At 47.1% G+C, this 13,801-nt stretch overlaps 1 protein-coding gene across 3 annotated transcripts in view; it reads right to left on the reverse strand.

The window, feature by feature from the left end:
- Positions 1–3,232: 3,232 nt before the first annotated feature.
- FLI1 (Fli-1 proto-oncogene, ETS transcription factor) overlaps positions 3,233–13,801 on the reverse strand; it is an 85,436-nt gene continuing 74,867 nt past the window's right edge. For 2 of the 3 annotated variants that reach the window (XM_088066755.1, XM_005528430.3), the window contains 4 exons: positions 9,055–9,120; positions 7,894–7,956; positions 6,780–6,827; positions 3,233–5,780 (listed from right to left, as the gene is read on the reverse strand). In XM_088066755.1, coding sequence (XP_087922881.1) covers positions 5,251–5,780; positions 6,780–6,827; positions 7,894–7,956; positions 9,055–9,120 — 707 coding nt within the window. In that variant the 3' untranslated portion in view covers positions 3,233–5,250. The remainder of the gene's footprint in view (positions 5,781–6,779; positions 6,828–7,893; positions 7,957–9,054; positions 9,121–13,801) is intronic. The other variant, XM_088066756.1, reaches the window with a different exon arrangement.

Consider the following 13,801-nt stretch of genomic DNA (forward strand, 5'->3'; position numbering starts at 1 on the left):
GGGTGGCTGCTCAGCTGCAAACCCAACCTCTGGCTGGTGCCCAACCTCTGCCTGCACAGCTCAGATCCTTGGGGCTCTTTGGGGCAGCTCCCCCACTGGGGGTGCAGGGCTGATGGGTTTATTGCTATCATGGCCTCAAAACTGCTCTGCCTTTGCTCTTCACATTCCGTGGGTTTGGTATCAGACTGTTTGCTGCTCTTGGAGCCTGAAGAGCTGATTTTTGCCAAGGATCTCTAATTCTATTCTGATACAATAGAAGAATCTGAGTTCCATGTGCAGGGATTTCTACCTGTGTAGTGGAAAAAATCATAACACAAAAGCTAAATTTGTTGTCATTCTCCACAGGATCTTAATCAGAGGTCTCTCAGTTCTTTTCTGATACAACAGAAAGGTCTGAGCTTTATTTGCAGTGAGTTCTGATTTAACAGATGAAAATTGTCATGTGTTTGTTATGCTGGGTATTGTGCAAAAATATACAAATAAGGTCTTTGAAGTGAATTTATAAATGTCAGCCCCTGATGTGTCCCTGGGCTGAGCTCTAATTAACACCAAATGCAGCCACACTCGTTTTGATGTGGGAGAAGAGACTTTGGTAGGCATCAGGCTGAAGTCTCACCAACTAATTTCACAGAAGTTATTAAAAATACTGGATCAGCACAGCAAAGCAGCCTGCAAAAAACTCTGTTATTGTAATAGGATAATGAAGTGAAGCTGCTTTCATCCAGCATTTACAGACTGATGCCTCTTTCCTTGTGACACAGAGGTGGGAAACAGTAGTTGGGTTCATCCCTCCTTTGAGCGCAAAGCCACAGTCTGGGGCATTTACTGCCATGGATTGCTGGGCATGTCCAGCCTCACATTAAATATTTACATCAACAGAAGTTATGGCAGATTTCCCCCATAATTAATGCCTCATTTGGGCTGGAGTGCACTTGTTGGGCACGAGTATGAGAAATCTGTCTTTGTCTTTACTAAGGGAAGGTCTTGGCACAGGGAAATCCCTCTCCTTTGCCACAGTACTCTGTTAGAAACCTGCAGCTGTTTGGGAGTTTATCCTCAGGGCTAAAACACAATTTTTAGATATATAAATCAGGAAGGCATCAATGTGCACAGGGAGTGGGTTCTGGCATCCAAGGATTCTGGACAGGAGAGATCTCAGGTGCTTGGCTCTGGAAGGATTTGTTATCCCCTACTTTAGACCATCTAACAAGTGCTTAAGCTGGAGCTCCATTTTCCAGTGGGGATAAAAAGCCTGCTTCAAAATCCAGTTCAAAGTAGGTTCTAAACCAACTTGCTGTAATTAAGCAGGAGGAATTCACACACACAGAGGCAGAACTAGCTCAAAGAGAGAAAAGCAGCACAGAGATCCAGCCAAGAGAGCCAGAGCTCTGAGCCTGTAAAGCCACCGCTGATTCTACTCAATGTACAGGCTGCACTCCCTATTTATAGAGGAATGAAGAGTTAATTCCAGTTTGGTATGTTTGAGCTAGATCCCATTCAGGGTTTGAGGCTGGTGGAACAGAAATCCTGGGGAAAACCAGATCCCTGGAAATCAGCAGTTGAATTCACCCTGAATTCACTCCTGGGGAGCTCAGAGTTCTTAGTGTTAATGCAGAGAAGGTTTTCTGCTGCCCCTGATGACTCCCAGCTCACAGCCATGTGATCCCAACCATCTGTCTGGTAAACTTTCCGATTTAAGCCTGAAATACTTGAATTCCATCTGCCTTGTCCTCCTGGGAAAAGCACAAAGTAGCATTAGGGCTGTCAAATTCCTTGTTAGCTTTGTCCCATTGTGCCCCAGAAACCTGGGCTGGGAGGGGAGATCCCCCTGTTCCCACCCCTGGCACTTCCAACGTGGCAAAGCCATGCTGATTTCAAGGGGTACAAATTACCTACTCTAATCTCTGTCTTACAACTCTTTCTCTATGTGAGGAATGTAAATTATTAAGGTCTTAGGAAAATGCTCTAAAAGGTGCCTGGGAAGTGCCCCAGCAGTGTGAGGCTGCCTGGCACTCGGGTGAGATCTCCTTGCTCTAAGATATCTGGATTCCATGGGAATGCCTGGAATGGGAGGCAAAACCTTTCTAAAGCTAAATATTAGCAAATACTAGAAAAAAATAATATCTGAAGCTAAATATTAGTGAATATGAGAAAGGATTAATGCCAGCAAGGGCATTCCCCTGAAGGGAAGGATGAAAGGAGGCAGAGAAGACCTGCACTGGGATGCTGCTGATCACCTCCCATCTCAGAAGGGTTCCTTTAACACACTGGGCAGCCAGAATCAGATGCTTCTTAAATTGATGGTTATTTTCAAATGTCTTTTTTTTTTTTTTGCCTCCAGGGTTCCTGCTGGCCAAATTTTGCTATCAGGGACATCTTTGAACTCTGATAACCTTCAGATTATGCCTTTAGATGCTTTTGTGCAATCTCATCTTCTGATTTTCCTATTACTGGCAGGCGGGCAGTACATGGTATTCAAATAAAATACTTGATATTTCCACTGATGCTGCACAGCCAGAATTAATCTCGCTGGTGCTGCAGTGGAAAACAGCAGAGATAAGCAGCAAACCACTCACTCGTGTCTAAATTGAGCAACTCTGGTGGAATCCACAGAGGGAGCAGCTCTGGGGTGATGGAGTGGCCTTTTTCCCGAGCCCATCAAGCTTTGTCCTGGCTCTCAGCAACAAAAGCTTGTGTGCAGGAAGGAAGTGCCGTGCTTGTGCAGCCCTGGCTTCCCAAGGCTTTATCAGGTCTGCAGGAGCTCCAGATATCTCTCAGGAGTACTGTGCAAAACTGCAGGAAGTGCCTCGGCCTGACCTTTATCCACAATCAGAAGATTCCTTGGCAAAGCTTGTTTTTGCAGCCTCCGCCTCAGGAATGCAGTGGAGCACTGGCTCTCCCTGGGGTTTGGGCATAGGTGGGAAACAGGAGAGGCTGGGCACACACTGACATTCCTGGAGGGCCCTGGGGCACCCCAAGAGCCACCTCGACACCTCAGCTTCTGGCTGCCCTTCCCTGGACAAAAGCCAGAGCCTGGGTTTTAATCCCTTCAACAACCAAGTCCAGTCTGATCAACTCTGGCAACAATTTTCTGGAATGAGTGGTCAATAGTAGAGGAATCAGGATGGGTTGCCACTACTGTGGAGCTTCATTCTTTCCCTTTTTAACTAAAATTAATTTCAAGTGCATGGAAGTGTGAGAGGGGAGGGAGAGAGTGGAACAATGTGATGCCTTAGAGAAAACCACCATTTATTTTGTCATTTTTTTCTTACATCATCTTCTTCATACAACTGTTTCATTGTAACATTAATACATTTTAAAAAAACAACAACCCACCAAGATAGCTTGCAAAATTATATATATTTTAATATCCAAAAAGTACATTGCATATATATAGTAGCAAAAGCCCCATTTCCATGGGTAGTTCCTTCATACTTGAATTTTGCGATTATTGCAGAAATGTTACTTAAAAACACCCCAAAAGCACTAAGACCTAACTGCATTAGCTTGATCTTCTCTTCCCACTTTGTTAAATAATGGCATCAGTGCTTGTGTTTAACGTTCTGAGCAGACTCCAACGCTCTGGTTTCAGACTCCCCTCCTGCAATCGGATGCACATGGACCAAATCCCGCCCCCACAGAGTCACAGGGGTTGGTCTAGACTAGATAGTTGTGATCCTGTTAATTGGCTGCCACTTAATACAAGTCAGCTAATGGGTTGTACATGGAAATCTCGCCCCCCAGACATCTGCTCCAAACCCCAAATGCTTGTGGTTTACCCTCTGTTTACGGCACCAAACCGCCGCTTGTGCAGCGTCACATTCACACGTGCAAAGCTGGGGATGGCTGAGAGCTCTGGAAGGGGTCGGATTTCCACAGAACCCACCAGCAGAGGCCATCAAAAAGAGGAGTATTTTGTCATTTTATCTATGAAGTGGTTAAGATCTTCCCAAAGTTCAGAATTTGGGTGAAAAGTGATCACAGAATATTGCAATGGTTGCCTTGAGATGTTGGGCCTGTTTTCAATCAGCCTCAATGCAAACATAGGAGTAAATGGAGTTAATTTGCAGACAGCTCCAACAGACTAATACTGAAAATCCTCTCCTCTAGACAAACCCAGGGCAATCTGGAAGGTTTCTGGCCACTTTGGGGGTCAGTCATGGATCCAATTGCAGGACCAAGCCTATCTCCAGCAGATACATTACTCATGTCTATTTTTTTTTTTTTTTCTTTAAGCAAAAAGTACAAAGCTACAGCCCAAATGTACAGATTGAAAAGATGTACAAATTACATTAAAAAAATAAACAAAAACAACCGAGCTGATAGTAAAAAACAAACCTGCATTTGTGACCGAGGTCAACTCGTTTTATTTACTCTTTCTTTTAAAACTGTGAGATATAGGGAAAAATAACTCTGCATAATTTATACAGTAATTTGCCTTCTGGATTGTTGACCCTTGGTTTGACGGTCTGACAAACGCACAGCGTTCGCGAATCGGTGCTTCCAGAGCCCCACGGCTTGGGCAGAGCCAGGGACCTGCTGTCATTTATTCACTTCACTTCTGCTTTCAAGGAATGTCTGTGCTTGACTTTGTGTTATGCTTTGTTCTGGTTTCTGCTGCTTTCTGAGTTCACACACAGTCGAATGAAGTTGTACTCTAGAAAAGTTCCTTCAATGCCCTTTACTTCTTAAAATATACATGTACATATATATATATGCATATATATATATATATATATATATTTAATTTCCAGTTGGGTGAAAATCCTCCTCTGCCTTAGAGCTAAGATTCCAGTTGTGGTCCCCTGCAGCCCGACATCCTCCACAGAATGGTCAATGGCCAGTAAGAAAAACCCCATTGTGGTCATATTTTCCTATGATCCATAGCTGGATCTATGCCTTGTCAAAAGCCTTTGAATCCTTAAAAATTCCTCTCATCCAAAAGCTAATAATCATTCCAGGGAATGGTGAAGTGTCTTCATTGTCACTTCCTACAGAGGACACAAGCCTTAAACCCCAAATTAAATGCAGAGTACTGGCCCACAGGAGCTTCCATCTCTCAGTTCAAGACACAAGAGGCAAAGTTACAAAAGTAAAAGGTTTGGTCCAGGAATAACAAATATCCAGTTTTAATTCTTCCCCAGAAAGGCCACAATTATCCATTAAGGGTCCCCCCCAAAACAGTAAAAATCCCAGGAGTAAAGAAAAAGTCCAACCAGACTGCTCAAGGCCACTGGTAGATGAGAGCATTTAGTAATAGCTGCCCAAGTGTGGTGTGACGTGGGCGTTGGGGTGGCGGGGCACGTTGGGGCTGGGGTAAATGCTTCCTGCAGGGGAGGTCCAATAGGGGGAGGCCGCTCCAAAGAAACTGGATGATGTGACAGGCATGGAGGAGGGGTGTGGGGGCACAAAGTTCACCTTCTGCTGGTGGGCATGATAGGACGGCATGTAGGGCAGATCTGACGGGTACTTGTACATGGAGGACTCGGTGGGGTGGGGCTGCAGGGCCTGGGCAATGCCGTGAAAGTCAAATTTGTAGGCATACCTCTTGCCATGCACTTTGGTCATAATGTTCTTGTCGTAGTAGTATCGCAGCGCCCGGCTCAGCTTGTCGTAATTCATGTTGGGTTTGCTTTTCCTCTCGCCCCAGCGCCGCGCCACCTCGTCAGGGTCCGTCATCTTGAACTCGCCGTTGGTGCCCTCCCAGGTGATGCAGCTGGCGTTGGAGCTGTCCGACAGCAGCTCCAGCAGGAACTGCCACAGCTGGATCTGCCCGCTCCCTGCAGACATCAGCCAAGGGGAAAGGAAATGACTCGGGCCTTCCTGCTCCATGGCACAGACAAAGGCAGGAAACAGAAGGACTATCTCGATCTCAACTGGGAACTGCTCCTTCAGGCCTTGGAAAGGCGGCCCTAGGAGTGGATAAACTGTTCCCAGCAAACAAGTTACTCAGACCTTTGTTCTGGGCCTGGGCCTGAGGTCACATTACATTTCATAATGGTTGCCTTTGGCCTTAAAATCCTCGGGCTATTCATAAACAAGGCTTTTTGTGAGGACACTGCTCCGTAGAGTTTTCACTGACCGGTTAGCACAGTGTACTTCACCCATCCACTGCTCACTGTTTGCCATGGAGATTGTTTTGGATACCTCCAGCTCTCTTTCCAGGGTGATCCGAGCTACACAGAATGATTTCCCCAGATGACTCCTGGTTTTGTACAACTACTTGTACAACTCAGTATAGTTGTACAAGTAGTTAAGGGTAAGTTAAGAGCTTTAGGAGGATGTTTCCTTACAGGCATTCCATGTGTACAAGTTTGGTTAGTTCAAACAGGATTTGCTTCAGGGCTTACTCCCTAAAATCAGGGATTATTTACTGCAGATGATGTTCTAGGGACAGTTACACTGTGACTTACAGAGATGTTTTGTGCCTTTCTTCTTGTAACCCACAGCAGGCAGTGAAAAATTAATCTGTACTGCAAATCTGAGAGACCAGCACTAAAATTCCCTATAAAACTCTTAGAGAATGCTGGGTTTGGGTCAGAACATCCAGGATGGTGATTTTGTCCCCACAGAGATGATGTTGCATCACTTGCCTCACTATTCTGTAAGGATTTTGGCAAAAGCCCTTGTGAGATTACAGCCACCGAGTTCAGTGGCTCTCACAGGTCCCCCCAAGGGGGCAGGGACAGCAGCTGCTCCCCCAGTGCAAGCTGAGCAGTAGCTCCAAAGGAAAATTCACCTCTTTGAGAAGGGGGGTCTGAAATATTAAATGAACTTACCTGGATTGGCAAGACGGCTGCTGGTGGGCCCCAGGATTTGGTAGGGATCTAAAAATTAAGTAGAAAAAAATTAAAAAATCACCCAACAAAATTTAAAGGATGTTTTAACAAAATGATCAAAAAGAAACTCCAGGTCATTATGCTTGTTCTAGAAATCAAATTTTCATTTTCTTTCTTTACTCTTTCTGCCCCTTCTCCCAGGGCCTGGAAGGGGTCCTTCTTTCTTTATTAGCAAACAACCACCAAGTATTTCTGGAATCCAAAATGGCACAGCCAGAGTTCCTGGCACTGCTCTCAGACCTGCCTGCTTTTGCAGTCTGGGATCTCCTTGGATGTACCCTGCACTGTGTGGCAACCAGGAAACATCAAATGTGGAAAAAAACCTGTGGGATAGAACAGCCACAAAGCAGGAGCAAATGTATTTCTCCTAACAAAAAAGAGCTAAATAAAAAGGAGAGCAGATGAGATTTTCAGATTCACTTGTTAGCAGCTGAGCTTGCTGCCCTGGGAGGGCAGGAAATATTCACCCCAGTCTCTCTTTGTGAAGCAAACACAGCATTAGAGAGATGAGAGTAACAGGAGTTTGTCGCTGGCTCCACCAAGGCTGAGTGGTTCTTGAAAACCCTACAAAGCAGTTATTAGGAATGAATTCCTTCCCTTTCTGTGGGGCCTCCTCAGCCCAAATCTCTCACTTCTCCTCTGCCTCTCTCTGGTTGTGGTGATTTGGATGTGCAGCGTTTGCTGGTGGATTGAAGCGGCGCCAGGAGAACCGAGCCCCGATGGGAAGCAGCTGTGCCGGGCAGGAAGGTGGGGGCACAGTGGGGCTGCTCCCCTCCTCTGCTCTGATCTGCTCTGGGAGCCCTGCTGGAATGGCTGGAGCTTCCAGAGGGAAGGGACAAGCTGGGATGCTCCCAGGGGCTCAGCCCAGGGGACAGATCCTGGCACAGGGATGTTCCTTTGGCTGGGGAGGGGCAGAGCAGCCTCACGGAGCCCGTGGGGAAGAGCTGCGGGCACAGCTCAGCCCCTGCCCTGAGCCCTGCCCTGCCTGGGGCTGCTCCACTCCTCAATTCCCCCGAGCTGCTCCCGCTCCGAGGGGCACAGAATCCACTCTCACCTGGCTGGGGCCGCTGCTGCTCCGTTGTCTTATTCACATTTTGTGTCCCTGCAACGGGAGGGCCTGGAAAGAGAGAAGGGGTTTATAGGCCCAGAGAACAGGTACAAAGTACAAAATACATCCCACAGGAATCACAGCAACTGCAAGGGAAAGGTTTGCTCAGACTAAGAGCTGATATTTTGGGGATTGCACTATAAAATTAAGAGAAGTCCCTAGAAATTCAAATTTTCAGTATAAAATTAAAATGCACCAATATGGAAAGCATTATATAAATATTTATAATTTGCCGAGAAGGCAGTGAGACAAGGAAAATGTTAGGTAGATAATTCATTAATTTTCTGGTTTTTATTGCAACTGAACTTCCATTCTAGTTTGCATCCACGTTGTGAACAAAAATTTGGATTATTAAATGTACAAATTCCAACCTCCTTCCACATTGGACCTTTTCCCACATTTTTTGCAAAAAAAAAGCAGAGGGGAGGTGTTTATCAAACATTTAGTTGAAAATATCACGGTGATTTGTATAAATCCCTTCAACAGGAAGATCTGGTCCTCTTTTACGTATCATTTCTCACAGCAGAAAACTGTAGCTCAAGGATTAGTTCTCCCGTTTGGGGTGAGCACAGCTCAGGAAGCTGCAGAGCAAAGGGAGGGGACTCTGCCCGATGCTGCCCATGGATTTACACCAGGAGTACCCTGCTGGGGGTCACAAGTGCCCAGGGAGAAGCCCCAGCAGTGGATGGGGACAGCGGCTCTGAGCCAGCCACAACATGGATCTCAGGGACAGACAATTCCCTGCTGGGAATCCAAGGCACTCTAAAGGCTGGAAGATCAAGAACAAGGTGTGAGGGGCCTCATCTGCCTGCTGGACTTTGCCTTTCTGGAAAGTGGCAGAAACTCTCACAATGTGCCCAAACTGTCCAGATCTGTCCCTAAAACCATCACAGCATGGGACAGGCCTATGATTAACAGGGTGTCTGTGCAGAGGGTTTGCTCCTGGCCCCACCAAACCCTACAACTATTCTGTCCATAACATCATTCTGCTTCTTATCTGTCCCCAAATCTTCTGCCCTCCTGACACTCCTAACACAGGCCAGCTGTGCCCAAGTCTCCTTTTAATCTTCCCTTGCACAGTTTGTGATTTCCATTGGGACAACTTACTTTTGGAGAGGCCAGAATTCCCATTACTGCCCCATCCTGCTCTCCTGACTGCATCATAGGAGGGATCTAGTGACAAAACACAACAGGCACAGAGGGATTGAAATGAACTTTTCCCAGAAACAAACTTGTAAGAATCTGGCTTTGCTTCGTGGTCCCAGGAGGCTTGGCTTCTGTAGGACTGTGTTTTTTTCCTCTCCCACATCTCCAGTGCTCCCCTAGCCCCTCACAGAAGTGTAAATAGGAGTGTAAATGCAGCAATGGGGCTCTTTGGGCAGTTCTCAAGCCTGACATGTTCTGACCATGAAGTGCTGTCACTGCACACAGTGAAATTCAGTGTGACCCATCCCAGCCAAAAGGAGACCCCTTTCTCTTATGCCAAGATCCAGAGGACCACAGGCAGAGGAGGAGGAGGAGGTGAACTCTGTCATTATTTCAGAAATTAAATTAGGATTTACAGAAATTAAATGAGGATTTTAAACCTGGGGAAGCCAAGGATTTGAGGTCACAATAAGGAGAGGAAAAAAGGGGAAAAGCATCCTCCAGGAACATACCAAGTGCCCCTCTGCTCAGCACCTCCCGTTTGTGGGGCTGTGCAGCTCCCTGAGGGTCCATCCCAGGCACTGACACATTCCTCCAGCGCTGGGAAAGCCGCTGAGGCTTTGAAATGACAGCCTTGCAGTTATTGGCATGGAAAGGAAAACACAGAGGGATGGGAGAGGGGAGGGTGGGGGAGCCAGAGGAGGAGGGAAGAGAGGGGAATGGGGGAAAACAGAGCTCGTGTAATCTGCCTGCTTTTATTTTTATTTTATTTGTTTGTTTTTTTCCCTTTTTACAGAAACCACAAACCTCACTGCAAATAGATCAGACTGGAAAACAAACCACTGTGGATTCAGCTGGGACAAAGAGTGGGATGGGACAGTTCGGGAAGAGGGAGGTGACAGCCTCATACAAGCTGTTCCAGCAGGGAGACCTGTCCCAAAAGGGATCCCTGTCCCCATTTGGGATCCCTGTCCCCATTTGGGATCCCTGTCCCCATTTGGGATCCCTGCCCCATTTGGGATCCCTGTCCCCATTTGGGATCCCTGCCCCATTTGGGATCCCTGTCCCCATTTGGGATCCCTGCCCCATTTGGGATCCCTGTCCTCCTTAGGAATTCCTGTCCCCATTCAGGATTCCTGTCCCCATTAGGAATTCCTGCCTTATTTGGGATCCCTGGCCCTGCTCCTGTGGCCCCCCAGGGAAAGGAGGACTGAGCACTGCCTTGGTGCTGTTGGGACCTTCCCCCAGGCCCAGTCTCCTGCAGTTGTCCCTGCTCCAAAGGTGCTGTTGGCAGGGGGGCATTTTCCTGGCTGGAAAACCATTGTGTAATCCTGATTTATTCCAGTGAGAGGGAGCTCTCCCAGTGACCAAAACCAGGAGAGCAGGGATTGGGTCTGAGGCAGTCGCTGCCATTTCCCATGTCCTCCCTGCAGCCAGGCTCTGACTTCCACTGCTCCCCTGGGATATCCCTCTGAATTGTTACAACCTGAGCTATCAGAGCCATGTTTGGGGAAATGCTTTGAAAAACCCAAATTCTGCACTGAGAAAAGCAAAACCTTCAGCAGTGTCCACCAACTGAGATGTAATGTACACTTTTGTTTGTTCAATCAATAAACAGTTCTGTAATGTAACATTAATGGAAATGCCATATGATTCTGTTAAAAGGATGGCAGCAATTCTTTTTCCAACAGAAAAATCCTTTTTAAAATAGGAAAAAAATTCCTTCCCAAAAAGTAGCAGAACTCTTTGAAAAATTTCAGTTTTCTCTGATTCTTTTTGGGGCCAGATCATTGACTCATGGGAATCAACTGCTACAAAGGGGTTGCTTGGTCCAGAGTCATCAGCATGTTTTGAGTAAATAAATAGGCCATAACTTGGAGAGCTGATCTTTCTTCTCCTCTTCCTCCTACTCCTCCTCAGGTTTAATCCAGGCTGACTGAGTCTCTTTGCCTCAGATTTTCCTCTATAAACATGGATTATGGAGCCAAGTGTGAGAATGTAGAGGGGCAGCCTCGTGTTGTAGGATGAGATTCAGCCCTGAGTGTGACTTTGCCATAATAAGAACAGTTAAATATGATAATCAGCCATACAGGCCCTGCTATTGAAACATTGTGTGCAGTCAGCTACTGCAAGTTTCCAACTCTTTCTCTCCCCCTCAAAAAAAACAACAACAAAAACCAACAGAAAAATATCCAAATGCAGGAAGCTATTTTTATTTCACAAAAATCCCTGCAACGTGAAAGAACCACATCAGCCGTCCTGGCTTCCAGGCCCAGGCTCGAAAGCTGAATGTGTTTAAAGCAAAATGGAAAAGGCAGAGCCAGGGAACCCATCCAGAGATTCAGGTTCCTGAAAAAACAGGATCATTCCCAGGACCTGACGCCCAGTGGCTCAGAGAGATCCTACAGAACTTGAGCCAGACGTGACAGGGAGAGTCTTATCTGTCATTTAAACAGTTTGGATTTTACACCAAAACTTGCCATGGATGGAATTTCAATTAAAAGGCTTGGACTGGGGTTCTCTCCTGGTGTAAATCAGCACATGGCTACAGTGAAGTGGGGGCAAATTTATCCCACAAAGGATCAGGTCCCCATGTCTTGTTTAGACTTAAAAGGCCCCATGGAACAAGAGCTCTATGACAAATGTGTGTTCAATACAAAATGGAATTAAAGAGCAGAAAATAAATCATAGATGCTTTCAAGAACTGTCATTCTGCAGCTGTCTGGTTTATGTCCAGAAATTCCCCAGCATGAATGCTCAGTCTATTAGGAAGAAGGTAAAGGATATTAATAATGCTTTGCACTTCCACAGCACCTTTCAACTGAGGATCTCACAGCTTTGCAAACATTTGCACTCACAGCGCGCCTGTGAAGAAGGTTAAATATAAATTTTATTTATTCACAGGCATAAATGCACTTTCTGCAAGCTTTAGCTGCCTTTTCCAGATGCACTGCCTTTCCTAGAAGTCAGGATGTGTGGGGCAGGCTACAGCACTGGTCTCTGTGCCCTTTTAGCCCTGGTCTCCACTTCCTCACCCCAAATCTCCCTCGGCTTCTACCTTGCTACTCTCTGTGCCCAGGTGTCCAAACAGCCCCTGTCCCACTGGAGCTGTGTCCCCTCCCAGTACCTCTGGGGCATATTTAGTCTGAACAGACTGATAGATATTACTAGGGGGCAGATGGACAGACACACAGACTCCATTCCCAGAAACCAGCCTGGTAATCCCCAGGTGGATTTCCACACCACCATCCCGAATCCGTGTCGGTCCTTTCAGCCTGAGTGCAGCCCAGTGAGCGAGGCTTTAGGGAGTCTGTGCTTGAGATATGATGTATTAGGGAGAAAACCTTCTCTGATAAGCTTTAAAAGGCTCAAAAAATAATAAAAAAATCCCTGGTGTTTTATAAATCTGAGAGTTTGGGACAGAGGGGAGGCAAGGGGGGGTTTCACTGAACAATGGGCTCACAGTGCCTGCACTTCCTGAGCTGCTGGGAAGTGCTGACAGCCCCTTCATCCCGCTCCCTCCGGAGCAGCTTTCTCAGTAAGGCCTGAGTCAGGCACCACCTTGTGCTACCAAGCCCTGATGAGGCTTTCCAGGAGAACAATGACCTTTGGGCCTGGAATAGCCACATTTTTTAGGCCTTTATTTTTCTAGGATGGATTTAGTGAGGCCTGTTCAATCATTTATGGACTAAATGCTTTATGGGCACTACAGGCAAATCCTACTCAGAATGCCACACATGCTGGCACTACAGGCAAGACAGGGAGGGAATGGAGAGCCCAGGAATCTCTGGAGCTGGTACCTCCAGGGAAATTCAGCAGCTGGAGGGTGGGAAGGGGCTTGTCCTTAGCCATGGAGGCAGAGCCAGGAAGGGAGACAAGGGGAAGGCAGACCAGGTGTCCTGGGGGATCAAGACTTGTGATGTGGCTAAGTGGTCACTTGTGGTCTGTTTGTTGCAACCACTTTGTATCTCCCTATAAAAGGAAAGGAGGGTCAGGTTCCTGGAGAATCCTGTGGATCTCATAGCCCACTTCAGATTTGTAGTCTTCTCCTTCCCCTTCCCCTGATTTACTTCTCTGATTTACTTCACTGAACTCTCTAAGGCCAAGTCCTGGAAAAACCTGTGCTCCCAATCCAGGTGAGACAGATCATCCCAGAACAGCTTCTCCTGCATTCCAGCTTTGGGCCATGCACTCCATGCACAGCACAGGCTAGGTTTTGCAAGGAGTCTGCTTCAGGAGGAAGAAAGGACTGGTGGCTGGAATTTAAATTAGCTTACTTAAATGAGGAAAGCAGACCCAGGTGTCCTGGGGGATGCAGACCTGTGATTAATCCAAGTGCTCCCTTGAGGTCTATTTTGCGGCAGCCGCTTTATGGGGAGAGAGGGAGAGGAGGGCACAGGACCCCAGGGCCTTTCCTGCCCAGGTGAGGCTGTGAGCGGTGGCACTCCCCTGCTGCCTTGGAAAAGTCCCAACATGAGAACAAGCCCCAAACCCCTCTCCTGCTGCAAGCCAAGCGCATCAGCAAGGTCTGCCCAGGTCTGCATGTCCAGCCCACACACTGCCTCCTTCCCCCTCATGGAGATCCCATTGAGGAGCTGGGGTGGTGTTCAAAGCCAGCTGGAGAGCAGAAACCCAGACTGTGGCTTTCTGCAGGGACCAGGGAGCCAAAACCACCTCCAGCTCCTCCTAGAAACATCCAAGGGACTGC

Source organism: Pseudopodoces humilis, chromosome 25 (assembly GCF_049639895.1).
Source record: "Pseudopodoces humilis isolate 2021_Gansu_Grassland_sample_001 chromosome 25, ASM4963989v1, whole genome shotgun sequence".
NCBI classification, from domain to species: Eukaryota; Metazoa; Chordata; class Aves; order Passeriformes; family Paridae; genus Pseudopodoces; species Pseudopodoces humilis.